Genomic DNA, 20871 nt, shown 5'->3' on the forward strand with positions numbered 1-20871 from the left:
GAGAGGAGACAATCCCCCAGTCTCTGCCTAGAGCCACATTTTCACCATCTGGGGGTTACCAGAGGGCCTGACTTCTGAAAAAAAGTGAAGTGCATAGCTTGTGCAGAGACTTGGAGAGAATTCATCCTGGGGGTAAACACAGCCCAAGAGCCATGAATTCTTAGCAGAAGATTCACATACACTGAAGAGTAAGACACATGTGTTTGTATGGATGAGGGGAATGTTGGTGAACTGTCTAGGAAGAATTTATTTAAATGTGAAACTGGACAGTTTGATGATTCAACCAAAAAACATTAAAATTAGCAATTTTAGACTACTCTAGGTCTGTTTATGCAATGCTTACATACCTTCCAATAGTCTTATAATTTTCAAGAATTTGAATATTTTTCACTCTTTGCTATTTCTTTTGAATTCAAATGATTTTTTTGGTGAATTGGACAGAATGAGTTCCAGAAGGTTGGCTGTTTGGGGCAGTGCATTATCTCACATGACCTCTGACTACAACCTCATGGATATATTAGCTCTCTTCCGTGAACCTTAGCTTCCCCAACTATGAAATGGGAAGATACTCCCAAGCTTTCAGGGTTGTAGAAGCATCCTGAAAGACCCTGGGTAGGGGCTGGAGAGGTGACGCTGAAGTTGAGTGCCTTACTCTTTCAGAGAACCCGAGTTTAGTCCCCAGTGCCCCCATCAGGTGACTCACAACCACCTTTAACTCCAGGTTCAGGGACTCCAATGCCTTTTTCTACAGGCACCCACAAACAACACACATGCACATAGACACACACAGACATTGACACAATACAAACAAATGACTTTGGGCAGAGCCTCACTAGTGCTGGCCACCTAGAGGTCCTCTGCAGGTCATCAAAGAGGCTGGAGCACATGTAGTTTTGAGTTCTGGCTTTTAGATACTCCCTTTCCCTCTCCCTCAAAACCAAACCAAAACAATAACAAAACAAACGACCCTCCCAGAAAACCTAATCAAACAACAACAACAACAACAAAACACCCAAAATACAATGAAACAAAAAAAAAAATCCAAATCACACATCTGTCTCATGATGGATGGCTTGGGTTAACCTGGGAGATGGAAAGGCAGAAGATCAAGCCCGCAGAAACAAGGGACAAAGGTCCAGAGGCAGGGCCACCTCAAAGCCAATCTCTTTTAGTCTCTATCCCCAGGTGTGGAGCTTCCCATGGACACAATTTGTGGGTTGGTATCTCCATCTGTTCAGAGAGATCACTGGACTGCGATTGAGAACCACGAACCCCGAGATTCTCCTTAAACCTTTCTATTTTTATCTGCCTCTGCCTCTGCTCAGTTCTCACAGACAAGACGGCCCTTCTTGCTCATTCCACTTTATGTTGCTCCATGTGTCTGTAGCACCCTAGGCTCCTTCTAGTGCTGTTAATCTCTCGCAGCAATTAGCGCCTTCCCTTGTGACATATGTGACTCATTTATACATCACATTAATATTGGTTCTCTCTCCTACTTCTCCTAGTGCAGTCTCCTTAGCATAGGGACTTAACTCTGTTTCATTGATACGTATGCCAAGAGTCTGAAGTATCTGATCTGAGTTTAATAAATACTCGTTGAGTGAATGAAGGTTCATTCAGTAGCTTAGTGAAAGACCTTGGTTAAAAACTGCCCAAGAGCCTGCTGAGAAAGGCTTTGGAAAGGGCTCTGTGATGATGTGACAGGGAGAAGCTTACTGTTGACAAGAGTTTGTCAGACCCAGGTTCTATCTCTTGCTATCACTTAGAAGATAGAGAGAACTTCTTGAGGGTAGAAGAAAATCAGGGACAAAGAGAGGGGGTGCTTTGGAAAGATCAGCTTTGAAAGGCCCAGGGAATAGAAGGGGGGCTAGGCAGTGAGACTCAAGGTAGCTCTAGCTGACTACTGGAGCCTTCCCGCCTCACCTCCATCATTCCAACAAGATCAAGGGTGGAGGTGATGTTTCCCATGGCAGGAAGTAGTTCCCTTGATAGAAACTCTCCTGAGACCTTGGTGATGGTGCTGGCAAAAATGCCTGTCTCCACCACAGTGTGAACCAGGATCTCCCTTTACACTGGGAGTGGGGAGAGCAGAGGCCCTGATTGGCCAGGGGGCTTAAAGGCAAACAGCCGACAGACTTGCTGATGCTGCCCAAGATACAGCAGTGTTGGTATCATGACTGTGACTGTTTTTCAGTAACACTGGAAATAGCAGTGTCTGTGTCATCTCCCCCTGGTCTTTGAGGGAGCTTTATGCCCATGGGGGGAACCCAGAGGGGGCTGGGTAATACAATTTCATCTTTATTTCTACACATATCTCCCTACAGATGTTCTGGGTATCAATGGGAACAGAACTCCCAGTTACAAGACAAGGGGCAACGAAGCTAGAGGTATACTGGCTCAACAGCACAGAAGCAAGCCAGGAGTCAGTGATCTTCAGATAGGGAGCATTCAGCCCTGCATGCTGACTTCTGCAGGAGACAGGCCAACAACAGACTATGGGTTCAGTGGAAACGTTTGGCTTGTCCCGGAGGTTAGAAATGTGCCCTGGATCCAAACTAAGTCTTGTTCATAGGACAGTTCACTCCCACGGAGTCACGGCTAGCTTCCCACCCTTCTCCCTCTGAGCTAGCTAGCTTCTATACCGCTACCGAAATCATCCTTCGATAACAGAGGGTGGATCTCTCAGGAGCCCACAGTAGGATAAAACTCAGTAACACGCTGACAGTGCCATGTGATACCCTCTGCACATCCTCACACACTGTCACCTCAAAGCTGGTGACATCAGACATTCTGCTCTCTCATTTCATGTCAGCCATGTCTGCCCACCTTTACATACACTGCTAATTCCTACCACACCCTAGCCCCACCCCTCTGTCTAGAAAACTATCCCTCTGGAACCTTCAACACAGGTCTCCTATCATGCCTCTCAACTCTCCCCAGGCTTCTTTCTGTTCCGATAATCTTGCCCAATACACATCTTGTGAAGCCTATGAATAGTACTGCATTAGGCTTACTGTGCCAAATCGTCATTTGCTTAGGTTGGGCACAATACATATCAGCAACTCCACATATTAAACGTGTGGTTATTCTTATGATGGGAGTGGTGTCTCTGTTCAGATGATAGCAAGGGGGTCTCAAGAGTCTCTTTATTTTCTCAGTGCCTGGGCGGGGCCTGGCATCTGGGTCCCCGATGAATGTTTTATGTGAGAGCGATGCTCACAGTGCAGGCTGGAGCTATTCATGCGCTAACACAAAGCCCAGACTGGATCTAGGGCTTTTGTACACTATCTAACAAACTGCCATCCCAGCCAAGCCAAGCTCCAGATGTTCGACTGTGCTGGCCAGAGGGAGCCCGAGAGAAACTCAGAACATGCAGGGGATAGGGAGGCGATGATCCAGGGAGACTACCTTTCTGGCAGGAGAGACAGAGTCGGCAGCGGGTGGAGAGGGAGCAGCAGCTGGATCAGGAGACGGAAGGCCAGAGGGAGGAGATGGAGGGCGAGCGTGAGGCACACGCTTAGATAGGAGTTTATCCTGAAAGGAGCAGAGACGGAATAAGACGGGATTATAGCCGTGGCAGGTGGGCCAGCTGTGCCTTTGACCCACGGAAGAGCAGACACTGAGGCCTGTGTCTCAGGGTGACACGGAAGTGTGTCTTTGGAGCCAAGTGGGATTATGTGGCTCCTGGCTGAACTGCATTCTGCTTCGGTTCCAGCTCCCTGAAAAATCCCGAGGAGACCCATTCTGCTCCTGCCTAGAGCTGCCCCAGACTGCGGTGCTCATGAGAAGAGCTTGGAATGAGGGAGCAGCTGTAGGCTTAGGAGGGGGGAAGCCTGAGCCAGCCGGGGCAGACTGCCATAGCAAGGCTTCTGCAGCTGTAGGCACATACTTGCTGGCCTCCTGGGGGCTGCTAGAACCCTGGCAATGGCCTGGAAGCCGGACATCCCTCTATGCATGGCTCCAGTGACAGCTGGTACAGGAGAGGAGGCTGGGCGAAGCTGGCAGAGATGTGTTCTAGAGACAGCTTGCTGAAGGAGGATTTCACAAGTATACTCCCACCCCACCTCCAGGGCTTCACTATTACACTTTCAGTTTCCCACTATGCAAACACCTTCTTTTTCTACCAGCTTCTAAATTAGTAGGCAGTCTGGAGGAAGCTGTACTTCCCGAGCTGAGGCAAAGTTTCTTGAATCCACTTAGCATTGCTGCTTTGTGAGCTGAGGTTGAGGCATAGCTTTGGCTCATTGTTCAGTGCCTCTCTGACTAGTAGGGACAGGCTGAAACGGCTCACTTTCACCTTTAAGGTATCCAGAGTCCAGCAGTCCCTTCTTGCAGTGACTCTGAGGAAGCTCAAAGTCTACTTAGAAATGATCTAAGCACACATGTATCCACATGCCACATGCATCCCAGGATAACTACTACCAATGTGACCAAGCACATCTGTGCATGACAGCATCATATTCCAATGTCAAAAGTTTGGATACATTTGACTGGGGTTGCTCCCTTTGATATAATGTTACTTGGTTTGACTGAAGGTTTCACTGGGTAGCTCTGGCTGACCTGAACCTCACTGTAAAGACCAGGCTGGCCTCAAACTCAGAGGGATCCATCTGCCTCTGCCTCCTGAGTGCTGGGATTAAAGGTATGTGTCACCACACTCAGCCCTACTAGGATATTAAAGGGCATGTTTTTGCTGGGTAATGGTTTCTTTTGACTTGGACTTATTTTCCGGTCTCCATTTTCCTTTCTCATAATGTGTCTACTATCTAAAAAACTATACACTTGGGTCTCTTAGATACAAGCTCAAATTTATCAACGGCTTTAAAAGTGAATTTCTGGCTGGTCCATGACTACCTGGTTAGACACCCAGCCCTGGTTCCTGGAGACTCAGAAAGCCCCTGGTTTACCTGTGGTAAATCCCCGTGTCCAAACATGGAGGCCAGGTGAGCTGCCTTCTCTTTAATGTTCTTTGTGTGAAATTCCCTGTTAGCCAAGTTCTGGGCCCTCTTCTGCAGCCAAGGTGAGAAAGGAGAAGGATAGTGACAGTGGCCATGAGGGTTGCCTCCAAGGAACAGGGGAAGGAGCAAGCCAGGCCTGTATCCTCACAAACAGGAGACAGAAGACAGACAGGAAACCAGAGGGGAAGGGACCCACTGTGGATAGCATGAGGAGCAGGTAGGATGGGACATGAACACAGGCAGGCAGAGAGGATGGTCACCTGAAGAACCTTTTCTTCTACTTGCTGCAGCCGCCGCAGCACCCCAGACAGGGCCAGTGCCCCTTGGCAGGTGGAAGGCAGGGTGGCGAGGTTTTCAGCCCCACCCAGTTGCAGGTCTGACTTGGCCCTGGCTCTCCAGGGTCTGCTGGGGCACCCGCCATTAGCAGGTACTTGATTGAGTTCTCTGAGCACCTGTCCTGTTGCCACCGTGGAGGAGAACTGAGAGAGAGGGGGAAGTCAGCTTCCTTCCCTTTATAGGCCCCCACCTCCATGAGGAACCACCATGGGGACCAGAGACAGAGGGCACAGCAGCAGGGGCCACCTTGAGAAAGGACCCAGAGTAGCCTGGGTGGGAGGAGGAGCTTCTGCACTTATATTGGTGTCCCCAACACCCAATGAGCACTACTCAGTCCTGGGCCTAAGAGTCCCCCAGACAAACTTCTGTAACCCCAGTTCCCATGAGTATTTATATTCTGAGACTGCCTAGGATGCCTTAAGGAAGGTCTGGCCCGTCCCTTTAAAGACTGATTTATCTGAGTACGCGTGAGTGTTTCTTACCCTCAGAGGATGGGTAAGCACACAAACACACCATTGCCACATTAGACCTGCACCAACAGCTCTCCTCCTCTACCCCGAGAGCAACACACAATTCCCGGTGCTGACCAGATGACCCTGGGACTTGTGGGTACTCATCCTGATTCTGCCCAGATTCCAAAGCCAGACATGGAATAAGCCATAGTCTCTCCACACAGGGCCCTGGCTGCTCAGATATCCGGAAAGGCTTCTACCATGCCTCAGCCTCACCTCTTCAGTGGGTGTACCCACAAGGCCCTCCAATTCCACTATTACTTTTCCAATAACTTGGAAACCAGCTTATTCACTAGCTCTCAGTACTAAAGCATGACATGGGAATTCCCCAAGGTGCCACACGGAGTTGCTTACTTCCCACTCCCCCCCCCCCCCCCAAGCAACAGCATCAAGAGAAATGATGGGATGGCTGGGGAATACCTGTGATGGTCTGAGGGACCAGCGGCATATACTTCAAGTAGACCTATGTGGTTTTCTTATCCATGGGGGTAGTACATTTTACATTCAGCCATATTTGGGAGCTAGAGGAAGCCATGGATCCCACCCCTTGGCTCAAAGTCCCCTCCCGTTGGCTTTACCAAAATTGTATCCGCTAGAAAGAGCCCTACCTGCCTTTTCAGAGGAGGCGGGAGCTTGGGAGTGGATTCCTCCAGCTTGGGGTAACGAGAGGTACCAGGAGGGCGAGAGGCAGAGCACAGGACAGGCTTACCTATGCCTGAGACCCGGTGGCAGTCCTGAGAGTAGAAAAGCAGGTCCATAGAGGCAGCCCCAGGAGACAGGAAATAAAAAGCAAGTGAGACCCAGGCATGGAGCAGGAGGACAAGAGAAACAGGGAAGGAGATGAAGGGTGGAGGAGCAGAGATGGGGCTGGCTAGGTTCCTGCAAGCCTGGCCCAGCTGGGAAACTGGATCCCTGGCTCTGTAAGCATGTGGATGGACAAGCCCTGTAGTCCCCTGCTCGGGGACAACGTGTGAATCCCACAGGCCTTGCTTTTGGCTCGAACACAGGGCTCTGGGCCATCACTGCCAGCCTACACCATGCTAGGATGTCCAGAACAGTCCTTTCAGAAACAGAACTTCTTGCCCATCCAGGACAGTAATGTCCAGGCCAAGTGGACAGAGGCCTCCCTAACACCAGGGCTTATAGGAAGTCAGGATCCCAGAAGGGACTGTTGAAACTATGTTTAGACAAAGGCAGGACTCAAGAAAATTTCCCTTTTGTAACAAAGCCACTTCCTGGGGAAGTTTAGTTATTCAGGAGAGATGTGGCTCACCCTAAGATCAAGGAGCCATTCATGTTTGCCTCTAAAGTTAACCAGTGAAGAGACTGTCCTCCACAAAAGAGCTAATTTTTGTCATGGGATTGGTGTCCTCCAAATGCCAAAGGAATCTGACCCCAGAGTTTTGTAATAATGACAATATATCATAATATGGCAACATGTGTCCAAGGCAAGTGAAGAGAGTAACCAGGATGTGAACACAGACCACAAGTGGGTGAGTCAGAAAGGACTCAGCAGTCTGAGGGACAGCAACAGGCTGCCCTGGTCAGGACCTGCTGGGACACGGGGAGGGGAGAGATACCAGGGAACACTGAGGAGGTTGGTCGCGCCTCTGGGGTGTACCACTCTGGACTGGGGCAGTGCTCTCCCACACAATCTCTCAATTCCAGCTGTCCCATCTCACAATCGCTACAAATCAGTTTGGGTGCAAAACCAAAATAGAAAATGGATTTAATTACTGCAAGATGAACACCGGCAAACTGTGGCTCATGGGTCTAATCCAAGGGCCTGTTCATGGAAATTGCTTTTACTGGAATGCTAACACACTTACTTGTTGAGGAATCCACAGTGGAGGATTAAATCCTCTAACAGGACAGTGTAACTCTAAAGTGGAAAAGAGCTGCTACCTGCCCCCAGGGAAAAGTCTGTTACCTTGTAACCAGGAGGCTGAAGAGTTTGTTGTTTGTTTGTTTGTTTGTTTGTTTTATTGTTGTTTGGTCAGGCCCAGATGGTGAACTTCAGCTGACTCTAGCCAGAAAGATTCTGCCACTAGAGGGCAGGTCCAGTGACCGTGTGATAGCTTTACCTGTTTTGGGGCTGAAGGGTTCCGAGTGTTCTCCTCAAACTTGGCGAGCAGCTGATTGGCCATGTACTTGACTTTGTTCTGACTGCCGCTTTCTTTAGCATACTCTTGATTGGAGCCCAAGCTGCGGCTGGAGAAGGCTGGCAGCTGCAAAGGTCAAAGCAGCACATTGGAATCCAGGTATCATCAGAACACAGGGCCCCTATGGAGTCAGCATGGCCAGCTTGGGGACCCAGCAGCTAAAAGTCTGACTTCTGACTCTTTCTCTCCCAACCCTGGGACCTCGGTGCTTTAGGTCTCTGAATTTGCCCCATCTACAAAATGGGAGTCATGCCCCACTTCAAGAAGTTATTTTTAAAAAAATCAGTTCTTATAGAGAAGTGTTACATAAAATAGTTTCCAAAATGCATCACTTGGCTGAGAAGTGGAGGGAGGGAGGGAGGGAGGGAGGGAGGGAGGGAGGGAGGGAGGGAGAGAGAGAGAGAGAGAGAGAGAGAGAGAGAGAGAGAGAGAGAGAGAGAGAGAGAGAGAGATATCAGTTGGGCTATCATAAGCACAGGCTTTAAGGCTTTTTTTCCTCTGCTGCTCTGAACTCCTCAAATCCACCCACAACTCCAACCTTTAAATAAAAAACAACTGAGAAATAACTTTAGATTTACACAGAAGGTACAAAGAAGCAGGGCTTGCTCTCGAGCACCCTTCCTCCAGCTGCCTTCGCTGTAGCTTCAGGAATAGTGGGGCGCTGCTGTCAGAGCTGGCTTAACGCTGTGATCTGGACCGGGGGCTGTTTAGATTTCGTCAGCTTTTCCGTTCCCACCCATCTTTGGTTCCAGGCTCCAACCCAGGATCACACATAGTCATCTTGTCTCCTACGTCTCCTCCAATCTCTGGCATTTCTCTATCTTCCTTGGCTCTTACACTTCTGAAGGGCACTTGGCAGCTATTTTATAAAAAGATCCTCAGTCTGTGTTGGTCTGATGTGTCCTCACACTGAGTCTGCACTGGAGGGTGTGTGGATTCAGAGCACAGGGGTGAGGGGCGCTGTGCACACATCCTGTGAGAATTCATGATGGAAACAAGGCTGTGAGGCTGGATGCAGACCTTCTTATGGTGGTTTAGAACACTGAGTTCCTTCCCATTCACCTGCTAATGCATAACATTTGAGATTTTCTAGTATTCCCTAATGTCTTTTCCTCTTCCGTCCCACACACCTCAGAACACAGAAGGGTACTGTGCCAAGTGAGGTGGTTGGCCATCTTAAGGAGACCACGAGTCTTCCCCACTGGGTCAGCGTTCTTGAGGTGGTAAAGATGCATTCATTCAGAAGAGACACATGAGGAGATGCGAGCTAAAGTTGACTGTTTTTGAAAAAAGGTCCCAAATAGAAATGACCCGGAGGAGGCTGTTGTATATGCACAGCACAGCCAAGTGTGTGACAAACACAAAATGGAGAGTTGTTTTAGTGCATGAAGTGTGCTTGCGCATGAATGTAGGCTTAAGGGGGAGGGGGTCCTGAGGGAACAATGCTTGCACCAAGTCAAAGTCAGCCAGCACAACGGGCCTGCATTCACTGATGCACCAACAATCTTTCTCAAGACCAGATTTGATTCGTTGAGTCCAGGGCCTGTATCTCTCTTTCATTTTTATTTTTTCAAAAAAAAATCATGTGTGTGTGTGTGTGTGTGTGTGTGTGTGTGTGTGTGTGTGTGTGTGTATGTGTGCGCGTGTGTGTGTGAGTGAGTGTGTGGGTGTGTAGGTGTGTGTGTGTGTGTGTGTGTGTGTGAGTGAGTGTGTGGGTGTATGACATGCACTGGGTTGCTGTGGAGGCCTGGAGAGGGCATTGGATCCCCTGGAGCTACAGTTTTAGGCAGTTGAGAGCTATCTTACATAGGTACTGGGAACTACACTGCATCTCTGGAAGAGCAGTGAGCTTTCTTGACTTCTCAGCCATTCCTCTATTCCCCAAAGCCACAATTCTTGATGGGATCACCCCAAAGCTCTGGGAACAGTTCAGAGGGGGGATAGTGAACATGTTCACGTTGTTCATATTTTTTTTTATCAGAAAATGAGGTAAAGAGTGGGCATCTGTGCTCTATCAGGGTGGGCTCCCGGCTTGACGGGCAGCTTACTTGCTGGGAGGTGGGACAAGTCTGAGCCATGAAGAATAATGTTTTATAAAATACAGCAAGAACGGCTCTTTAGCCACACAGAAGGGGCATGTCTTTTATGAGTTCTGTGAATCAAGCATCAGTGAGGTTTACAAATTATCCCGTGTGCCTCTGAGTCATCTCTGACATTAGCCAGCAGGCTAGCTAAAGCTGCCCCCTATGCCTCCCGACATATGCACGCTTCCTTTTACAGAATTAGGACGGCGTTGACAAAGCACGGGGCTGGGGAGATGGCGTCACTGGTGAAGTGACTGGCACACAAACATGAAGACTTGGGTCCCCCTAACACACACATAGAAAGCTGGGTGCAGTGTGGTACATGCCCATAGCCATGGCACTGGGAGGGGGAGGCAGGTGATCCCTGGGGCTCATGGGCTAGACAGCTAAGCCTACCGGAGAAGACATCACTTCCTTGTAAGACCCTGCCTCTGAAAAATAAGGTGGAAAGCCAACAGAAAAGACGCTTGGCGCCAATCTCTGACCTTTGCATGCACAGAAGGTACATGACTAGCCTCCAAGGTGCACACACAGGAACACATAAACAAAGTGCACATCGTATGTCTTTTTAAATTACTTCCTTATGCCCACTTTATGCTAACATTTTCAGGAGCAAGTTCTAGACTTTGACACACGGTCTCCTACAATTTTCTCCTTCCACCAGATGGAGGGACTCGAGAGCACCCAACATTTGTCTTTGGACTCCAAGTCCAAAAGGCAGTAAAAAATGCAGAGGGCCTGCTGCTACCTCTTTTCTACTTAGTGCAATTAAAAATTTCAATATTAATAAGCTATATTATATAGGTCATCGTATAAATCTACAAGCTCTGGAAAGTCTCAAGCAGTTCGGCTGTATCAGCACATTTGACAGACCGTGCCAGGGAGGTTTCGTCCTGCGAGGTTACACAGCTAGGAAGAAGCAAAGTGGGGATCGGAACACTGACTGCTTCTCTATCAGACTGAGCAAACTGAGCCTGGATCCCAGCGGCTCATGAGAGAAAACAACAACAACAACAACAACAACAACAACAACAAACAAAAACAAAACCATAAAACAAACAGGACAAGGGCTAGTGACATAGTCAAGCACACCCAAGCCACCGGTCCTCAGGACATGGACCTTTGAATCAGCTGAGCCCATGCACACAGACCTCTTCCATGTTGTTGAAGCCTTGCCGCCTCCTCTTGTTCATGTCATTCTCTTCAGTCTGGGTGTCTACCTGCAATGGCCAAGAAAACAAGGTGAGCTCAGGGCTGTGCGCAGTGTTTGAAATAAAAACACAGAAGGATGCTTGTTTGGAAACAGCCGCCAGCCTAATGGTAGACGTGAGAAATGATGGCGCACAACAAGGGCCAGCGTGGAGTTACAGTCGGCACAGTGGAGGGCGTTTCTACTTCATCTCAGAATCCCTGTGACACAGGCAGGGTAGGTGTCATCTTTGTCTCAGTGGCTTGGGCTCAGAGGGAGGGGCTTTAATCATGTGCCTACGGTCAGAACCAGGCCTGGTCTGGAGATGCCTTTTGTGTGAGCTGCCTTGTGGAAACTACCGGGCATTCTGTGTTCCCTGGGCCTCTGCATAGGTTTACCTGCACAAGGAGCATTCTTAGGAGTGAGCTGTCTAAGGCTTTGGTGTCAAATTAAACCTGCAATCCAGGTACCAGTATATGATTTAATTCAATTCAAATAAACATTAGATCCAACCTGAGGTCTAGAGATCAAACATCCAGCTTGCCAAGGCCAAGGGAGTCAGATTTTACTGACTCCCCCATTTGCTGTAACTTATTCATAGGCAAATTCCCTTGATACCTCACAGCTCACTTTCTGCTCCTGTAATCTGAACAATCTACCCAAGGTCTATGAAACTGGTCTAGACAGATGAGGAGGGCTGAAAGCTATCACCATGGCCTCGGTACGGATGGAGGCCGAACACAGTAGCTTCTTCACATGCATCTTTGATCCCACATCAAGTCCACTTCCTAAGGATAAACATCTTAACCGCCAGCTTCCAGTGGCTATTTCCCAGGGGGAGTCTGGAGTCAGGACCCACAGAACATGTGTCAGATCTTCAGGGATTTTCCTGCACTCTGACTTCCTCCATGGCATAGCCACATCCCAGCCTTCCAAACACCATATATGTAGGAAATGGTGCTATATGTTCACTGTAAACCCAGGCCTAACACCCATTCAGGCCTTAGCATGGCCTTGTCCCAGAAGCGCCCTTTCAGACCTGGCCATTCTGAAATAGCAGTCTCAGCACTGATCTACTATGTATTAATCAAGTGTAGTAAATGCCCCCACTCACACACACACACACACACACACACACACACACACACACACAGAGAGAGAGAGAGAGAGAGAGAGAGAGAGAGAGAGAGAGAGAGAGAGACTCACACATGCACAACACGAACACGCACATGCTTGTGCAAGCACACAATTGCCATATTCACCAACTCCATTAGAAAAACAACTATAGTTTAGTCATGGAAATTTGTTAAAAAAATTTGACCAGGGCGCCATAAAGCAACAGATCAGAGGGGCCCTGCCTTCCTTCAACATTTCCTTCAGCTTTTCATAAATCACTATTTTGTGAATGGAAATAATCTCAGCCTAAATGCTTGGGCAAACACCAAGAGAAACAGATGACCTTATTTTCAACAATGTTGGGTTTCAGAGACACAGGCTGGTTGGGCTCCCAGCTCCACCGACTGCGAACACCACTAAGGCCCAGAGACCAGAGCTGTAAAAGTACAGAATGTCCCATCAACAAGAATGCTCCGTGCATAATCTTAGAGTTTTCTTTGTATTTTTTTTCCACATTCAATGAGGACTTGGCTTTTCTCACAAAGAGCAATACATGCGACTCTCTCTTGTTCAGCCTAGGGTGGGACTATTTGGACAACTGGAGCCTGGCTAGACCCCATCCAGACATGTGACCCATGGGCTCACACAATGCATGCCACAGTGGTGGGCCCTGTCAGCAGCTCCTCAAAAGACCCCAAATCTTCTGGGAGAGTAAATTAAGTATAAGGGGGTAACCTCTGCTTCTTAGATGCCTCCACTAGGATTCCGGCAGATAAAATGCTTTCTACATGGGAAGGTAAGCAGTGCATGCACCCAAACAATGAGTACTTTCTCCACTAGAAAAACGCTATTGAGATGTAGGTAGAAACAAAAGCCTGAAAAGATTAAAATGTAAGGATTTGTTTATTTTTCTCACTGGAAATCAAAGATTGAAGACCTCTAACCCAGAGCCATTTTCTTCAGTGGTGTAGCAACTGTTATGTGGCCATGTTCCACCGAATAACCCCCACCTATGCTCCTGCAAGTGAGCCTGATTAAACTCAGTGGGACATGAACACGAACTCTGGTGTGAACACACACACACAGGAAACCCAAAGGGGGCTAGCTGGAAAGAAAATGGGTATCTGTGGCAATGGGGGTGTCAGGGGAAGCATATGATAAAAACATATTACCTACCTATATGAAACTACCAAAGAACAAATAAAATTACCTTTTACCAAAAGCCTCTAATCACTGTGGACTTTATTATACTTGAAAAAGAATCAGAAGCATAAGGAAAAAGCAAATATTTCTCATGGCCTGGCAGAGAGAACATGGGGATAAACAGATGACTTACTTTCTCTTCCTATTAATTTTCCAGCTCTTTCACCCCAGGAACCCTTTCTTATCGCGATGTTTCAAGGGTTTGGAAAAGCTGATGTGCCAAAAGCCATTTATTAAACCAAATGGCTTCCCTCTTTAAAAAATAACCAGCGGCACATATCTACTCGTCAGGTTATTAATGTGACTCGCAGAGGACAGCCATGTCCCCACACATCCTGAGTTGTTTGGCTCAAATCAAACAACCTTTATATTTAGTTAGCTCGTCTAGCCTACCCTGGAGGAATTTAATTCTGGCTCATAGGAAAAAGGATTGGTCATTGTAGGTAATGGCCCAGTTGAGTTGGATGTCAGCTATGACATATAAAATCAGGGCTAGAGTCACTAGCAAGAAAGCTTATCCTTCAAGGAATTGTGCGTTCGGGTGCTGTTCTGTGTCTAGAGGTCCATCAGAAAATCACCTACCTACTTTGATTTCAGTTCCCTCGCCTATAAGAGTCTTACTGTCTACTCATAAGCTGTTGTGAAGGTTGGTGAAATCACAGGATGTAAAATGCTTCTTAACGTATAAATTGGCTGCACAAGTATTAGTACTATTAGTAACAAAATTTTAAATATCTGACGTCTAGTTCTTGCTTTGATAGCACTTACATAACATTAAAATTGAATACCTCCAAATTCAAGTTTTCCTATCCATTTCATTACAAGGACACCATGATCTCTAGCTTCCTCCAAAAAAAAAAAAAAAAAAAAAAAAAGTATGTATGGGCAGGTTGGGTGGATTGGTGAGTGCCTGAGTGGATGCGTTATGGATGGATATATGGATGGGTGAATGGGTGCATAGATGGATGGATAGATGACTGGATAGGTGGGTAGGTGGATTGGTGGATGGATAGGTGCGTGAATTGATTGATGGATAGATGGGTAGGTAGATGGGTAGATGGATGAGTGGTGGATGGGTGGGTGGGTGAATGGGTAGATAGATTGGAGAAAGGGTGGGTGAATGGACTGATAGATAGTCAGGTAGATGGATGGGTAGATGGATAGACAAAGGGGTGGGTAGATGGATAAGTGAATGGGTGAATGGACTTATGGATAGATGAATAGGTAGATGGATGGGTGGTGAGCACACTAGATGGATAGAAGAAGCACCTTTTAAAACTCTCTTGGCCCTCTGAAAAAGTATCTGTGCAGAAAGATCAAGGGATTGGAGCAGCATCAGGACCACTTTGACTGCACACAGAAGAGTCAAGCTATATGGACTTTACCCCTACCAGGGACAAGTGCTGGCAGAGAACGACCAGGCAAAAGATGGAAAATCTCTGGGATAGCTAGCTGGCCTTTGATATGGGCATTCTAGGGCATGTGATGATTTTATTGGGTCTTACAAGAAATGAGCTCAAGGTAAAGAAACAACAGGTATCCTCATGTGCAAACAATTTAACAAGGACAATGACGGACTGTAGTGTCCATAAAAGCAGGCATCACCCAGGAGTAGAGGGTCTAGGAGAATCCAAAAAGGCACAGATGAGCAGGAGCATGTGCAGATCTGTATAAGAGACTGAAAACGTGGGTTCAGATGCCACCAACTTGCATGGTGACAAAAGTTCAGGAACTCCCAAGAACTTTTATCATATACCAAGAAGTGTTTAGATGCTGACCAGGATAACAGGCAGACTGTAGAAGTGGACCAAAGACTTCTAAAGAAGAAAACACCATCCCTGGTCTTCTTTTGCCAGGAATGGACCACCTAGTCTTTATTGTCTAGCAACCCTGACTGAAGTCCTGTTCCTCAAAGCAAGCATGTCCCCTAATGGAGAAAAGGCCTTCTAGTTTGCTTGAAGTTGGTACGTCTTGCTGAGATTTGAATGTTGTCAGTAGGATAGGAGAGGAGAAAGAAGAATTGAATCCTAAATGTGAAACCTGGAGTGAGGGAGATTGTTAAGACTGGCTCAGCAGGGCACAGAGAAGCCTCTGAGGAATAAGATGTAACACTGGATGGATGAGACAGATGGACATGTTAGGATATTTCTCTGGAAACTGGGGAGACATCAGGGGGAGATAGTGAGGAGGGCTGAATACAGGTGCCCTTATCAAGGTTGTAGGCATTGTGGGGCAGATGGACTATGGGATAGAATGATCCAGGTGTGGTCTAACCTACATTTGTATTCCCTGATTCCACAAGCTCCCATGCTGGTGGGGCACATGTCTGATGGTACCCATGTCTGTGTGGCATAACAGAGGAGCCAGCACAGATGGATAGGGATGCATGGATGGTTCTAAGCATCTTGTATGAGACCCAGCTTCTCATTGTCTCCCAACTAACATCCTTTTAGCATGTTCTATCACTAGATATACAACAAAGGCCTTTTTTATTAACAAGTCTAGAGCAGGGAACAATAGAGTATAACTCAGTAATGTGTGACCCTGGGCCAGCCACCTGACTTCTGTGGTCCCTGACTTGTACCTGTAAATGTGAACACGTTAAGCAAGGAGATCAAGATGCAAGATGCTTAAAATTATGAGTATCAGATTTTTGGCTTTTCTGAACCACATTGGATGGTGCAAACTGTCTTACACCACACAGTAAATTCAGAGGTGATGTGTCTAACTCATGGCTTGCAGGTTGTGAGAACATACACATTTACTTTGTGTGACTATAACACTCTGCTGTCACTTGCAAATTCTACATTCAAATGCATAACTGAGTTGCAAAAATTGTCATGAAAAGTCTCATCAGCTAGGTATGATAATGTATACTTTTAATGCCAGTAGAGAGGGGCAGAGGCAGGCAGATCTCTGCATTTGTGGTCAGCCTGGTCTACATAGTGAGAACCTGTCTCAAAAAAGTCTTATCATGTTTGAATTAAGTTCACAATTTTGTTTTAGACTATATTGATAGCTATCCTGGGGTACACGCCTACCTTCAGGCCACAGGTTAGATATTATGAATAAAATGATAATTGTTCAAGTGATAGAGTGAGCATTCCTCCATGGCTTCTACAGTTCCTGCCTCCAGATTCCTGCCCTGAGCTACTGCTCTGGTGTCCTTTGGTGATGGACAGTGACATCAATGATGATATCATTGTTTGGTTTACAAGTGTAAACCAAACAAACCCTCTCCCCCCCCCCCCCACCAAGTCTGTCTGGTCAGTGTTTAATCACAACAACAGAGATGCCGACTAGGACTGGACTCAAGGACAAGAACCTCACATCTGTGTAATTGTTCCCATTATTGAAACGACTAAAAAATCACAGCCTTAAAGTTAGGGGGGGATGATAGAGCATTGAGTGAACAAATTAATTTAATGAATGGAAATGTGAGAATATAGAATACTGCTATATATCCTTGCCTGATCTGAATGTTGGCCATACCCCTGATCTGAACTGTCTAATGACAGGAGAAATGAGCTTCAACCTACCATTCAGGGGATAGAGCTAACCTGGTTTCACTCTTAAGGAATGTACCCACTGAGCTATGTCTTTGGAGTTCTGATGTATGTAGTTTGTCAACATAAACAGACTTGGATATGACATTCTCCTTCCTGTAACAGGACACTGGCCTGAAACTTACCCGTGGGGTCCTCTTTCTGGGAAATGTGAGGTTGAGATAGTTATTCTGAATGAGTGTTTTGCCCAAGCCAAAGTCAGCATTTTCTCCATAGTTTTTACGCCAGGAATCTGTTGAGAAGTAAAAGCAACGTTGAAATTGGCATCCAAGACCACGTGGCAATGCTGTAACCCGTGGGTGCCGTTGTATCAGTACTCTTTGAAAATATTTCTCTTACCCCGACCTTTATAAAGCCTTAATGGTTAATGGGCATGGGGGGATCACTATATCTCTTCGGGGTCACCCTTGTTTGGCCTCTGAGTCAAATGGAAGGTGTCCGCAGAGTAGACAGCACCAGCCAGACTTGGGCTGGAGGGCAGAGATAACACTAGCTGCTGGACCAGTCTTCATGCTTACCCATGGGTCTCAGTGGGGTGCCCCGGAAGAGCTCATAGAACTTGGAGAGGTACATGACCATGCTGAGCTTGTCGGGCTCCTGGGTAGATGCCATCTCTTTGCCCGTGGTCACAGGCAGGATCCCAAACTCACGCTTGGCCACATCAAATGCCAATTGGTTGTTTTCCACAGCGTCATCTTCATTCAGCGAGTCAAAGTTGCTGGAGGATCAATATCAGGTGAAGTTCATGGTGAGTTAGGATGAATTGCTCCTAAGAAGCACTGTGGGGCGATAACTTTTCCACACCCACTGAGCTCCGACCTCAAGCCCAGGAACATGCCTTGCTTATGAAGGGACTGAATCAAACATGGACCATGATCATACCACTGACCAAGGCTGAAACCACCAGAAAATGATTTAACCCCTTTGGAAGATGTGGGAGTTACCTTAATTACTTCTCTTATTTATTTTTCATTTTTCTTTGCTATAGTAACAGGAACTTTTCTCAAACCAATCAAATCATATATATCATGTGAAGACAAGATTCCCATCTCCTTACAGTTAGATGATTTTGGTAGGTTTGTATCAGTGTTTTAGGAAGGGTCAGTGGAGTCTGTGTTGTTTTCTGTGCCAGTAAGTATTGCTCTTTGGACACCACAAAGGGTTTCTAGAATGTCATCTCACCTTCCAGTTGACCCTGCCATTTTACCAACACCCAAAGAAGCTCTAGAAGATTCCACAAATAATCTGATGAATATGGGTGTCAGAAAAATGCTTCTTTGGTTGAGTTAGGTCTCTCTTCTATTTCCTTTCTTGTGGGTGGGCTTTGAAGCACATACTCAAATTTCCAAAGTGTGGCTATTAGGGTCAGGGGCTGAGTGGAGAGGCATAACCTCTAATCTAGTACCGACTGTCCTGTACAAGGGACACCTGGCAAACAAGCTGCCATCCAAACAAGGACAAAAAGCAAGTTTCAGAAAACAACCCCAACAGAAACTTGCAAAGAGAAATACTGAGCTGGGGTGGGGGACTCTCCACCCAGAGAAGGCTGAGGAGGATTTATACTCACATCAGCTCTGGCCGGAAGCTGTGGATGATGGCACACAGTGCCAATCCGCTGCGCCAGGAGGTGGTCAGGTCAGTGACACTGACATGCTGGTAACCCTGGGTTTGCTGCTGGCACCAGGTTAAGAGCTTGTTAGGCCGGATGTCTGACTCTGAGGGGAAGATACAGGTGATGAGACAGTTCAGCCTGAGCATCAATCACTTGCTGCCATTAGGGCTGGGAACCAGGAAGAGTGAACGACATAAACGTAACCCTGGTGGCCACTGTACAGGACCTGGGTCAACCGGAAACACACTGTCTGACAGCATTGTCCCTAGAAATAATAGCTAGGATCAGAGTTGGAGGCTAAAAACATAGACCCTGCATCCTCTGGGTGATACCAAACGACTTGGGGTTGTCATAGGTAGAGGAGCTCATGACCAGGTTTGTTGTAAGCTAGCCTAGGAAGGAGGCCGCTCTGAAGAAAGTGTTTGGGGGTGTGTATTTGAGCTGGCTGTTGAAGAATGTTTAGAAATCAATCAGACAGAGGCATTCCAGGAAAACAGGATGAAGTGACAGCAGAGAATGTGGAGAGCCTGCCATGCTTGTATAAAAGTAAATACAGTAAAAGTTGCATCTGTACAAGCTATAAAAAACAGTTGTGTAACAGTTGTAAAACAGTTGTGTAACAGTAAAAGTTGTAAAACTGTAAACCGTGTTTTATAGCAGCGGGCCATGCAGTGTGTCCAGCGGAAGGAGGGAGAGGCTGGGCGAGGTAGCTGGAGTGTCCCTGGGTGGGAGAGGGGAGGGGCCAGAGAGAAGCTACTGGGGAGTTACTCATTGAACATCCCTCCCCTGCCTCTGTAGCCAGTGTGTGTCAGGATTAAGATTAGAAGAGGGGTAAAAGCTCGGGAATCTGTTGTCTGGTTGGGGAGACAGGACCCTCATTCCAGAAACAAGAGGCAAAGGAAAAGCATCCCTGTGGAACTGCCTACAGTGGGCTTTCCTGTGTTAAGTGCTGGCAACTAACTACATGCCCTCACCCTGGTAATCCTGCTCTTACAGATGTGGAAGCTGAGGGACAAAGAGGAGAGGCACCCATTAAGGTCCCACAGAGAATGGGGCAGAGCCAAGCCGGCTGTGGGTCTGAGCAAGCTTTACCCCCCCACCCCACCCCCCCGCCACAGCTTGTCTCAGGGCAACTCACCCCGCCTGGAGAGGCTGACAGATCTCCTCACCGAGCCCCACCTCTCGAGAGGGAAGCGGTCCACCTCTTTAGTGATGTACAGATGCTTCACCTATGAGCAGAAAAAGAATGCACACCTTCCCACCAGTCCCCAGATCCTGTGCCCCACACCAGACTCCCTGATATTACTTTCATCAGGTGTTGGCTGAATCCCCAGAACAAATGAAGTTCAGGCCTACGCATGGTAAGGAAGAGAGGAGCTATCTAGGAAAGTGGATTATTTTTGACACAGATATAATCAGTGTCACATTTGCACAGCGACAAAATAACACACGGAAACATATGCAAACATGCAAATCAACACAGATCCATGCAGCACCATATGTGGTCTGGTTCCCTCCTATAGGCTATAAAGAGTGCTGCCTCTATTGGACCCCTGGATCTTCCGGGGAAAGAATCAGCTCCACCCCTGGGCTAGCATGCTTTGGTGGCCACAGTTCCAGGAACGTGACAATTTATGAGACCATTCTTCTTCCTCTCTCAGGTCACTGCAGGGGCTTGAGACAGACTTGGGAGTGGACTTACCTGATGAGGCCTGACACAGTGCAAGTTGAGGTTTGGGTACCGAGTGGCTGGGTCCAATGTGTACTGCTCAAAATTTTTGTTGATGTTCTCATTGGTGGTCTGAGGTAACAGCCGGTAAAGACTCTCTCTGCCGGGATTCAGAGGGTAGGGGTCAGGGGTGGCCCTTGCTCCTACACTCCCCTCTTCCCTGGTCTCTCTGGGTGTGTTTGAATAGCCTAGCCCTCCCCTGCAATGTCTGACACATGCTAGAGAGCTACAAAATGTAGGGAGAGAGAAAAAGGGGAAGAGAGGCCAACTATGCAGGTGGTGGGGATGTGGTCACCTTTACCAGGCAGGAGGAGGCAGAAATGCAGGGCCAGCAGCTTAGTATCCTCTGGTTCAGCCAAAGCCTCCACCCAGCCACATTGCTACTGTGGCTTGCCCCTGTGGCT

The 20871-nt window shown here is 47.5% G+C and overlaps 1 protein-coding gene across 3 annotated transcripts in view; it reads right to left on the reverse strand.

Annotated features, from left to right (window-relative positions):
* Positions 1–20871, reverse strand: part of MICAL2 (microtubule associated monooxygenase, calponin and LIM domain containing 2) — a 124272-nt gene that overhangs the window by 11710 nt on the left and 91691 nt on the right. For 2 of the 3 annotated variants that reach the window (XM_080911587.1, XM_080911586.1), the window contains exons 13-23: positions 20441–20567; positions 19877–19967; positions 18694–18841; positions 17645–17844; positions 17252–17358; positions 11204–11272; positions 7891–8034; positions 6415–6540; positions 5219–5437; positions 4908–5009; positions 3409–3534 (exon numbers count right to left, since the gene is read on the reverse strand). In XM_080911587.1, coding sequence (XP_080767713.1) covers positions 3409–3534; positions 4908–5009; positions 5219–5437; positions 6415–6540; positions 7891–8034; positions 11204–11272; positions 17252–17358; positions 17645–17844; positions 18694–18841; positions 19877–19967; positions 20441–20567 — 1459 coding nt within the window. The remainder of the gene's footprint in view (positions 1–3408; positions 3535–4907; positions 5010–5218; positions 5438–6414; positions 6541–7890; positions 8035–11203; positions 11273–17251; positions 17359–17644; positions 17845–18693; positions 18842–19876; positions 19968–20440; positions 20568–20871) is intronic. The other variant, XM_080911588.1, reaches the window with a different exon arrangement.

Source organism: Micromys minutus (genome assembly GCF_963924665.1).
Source record: "Micromys minutus genome assembly, chromosome: 2".
NCBI classification, from domain to species: Eukaryota; Metazoa; Chordata; class Mammalia; order Rodentia; family Muridae; genus Micromys; species Micromys minutus.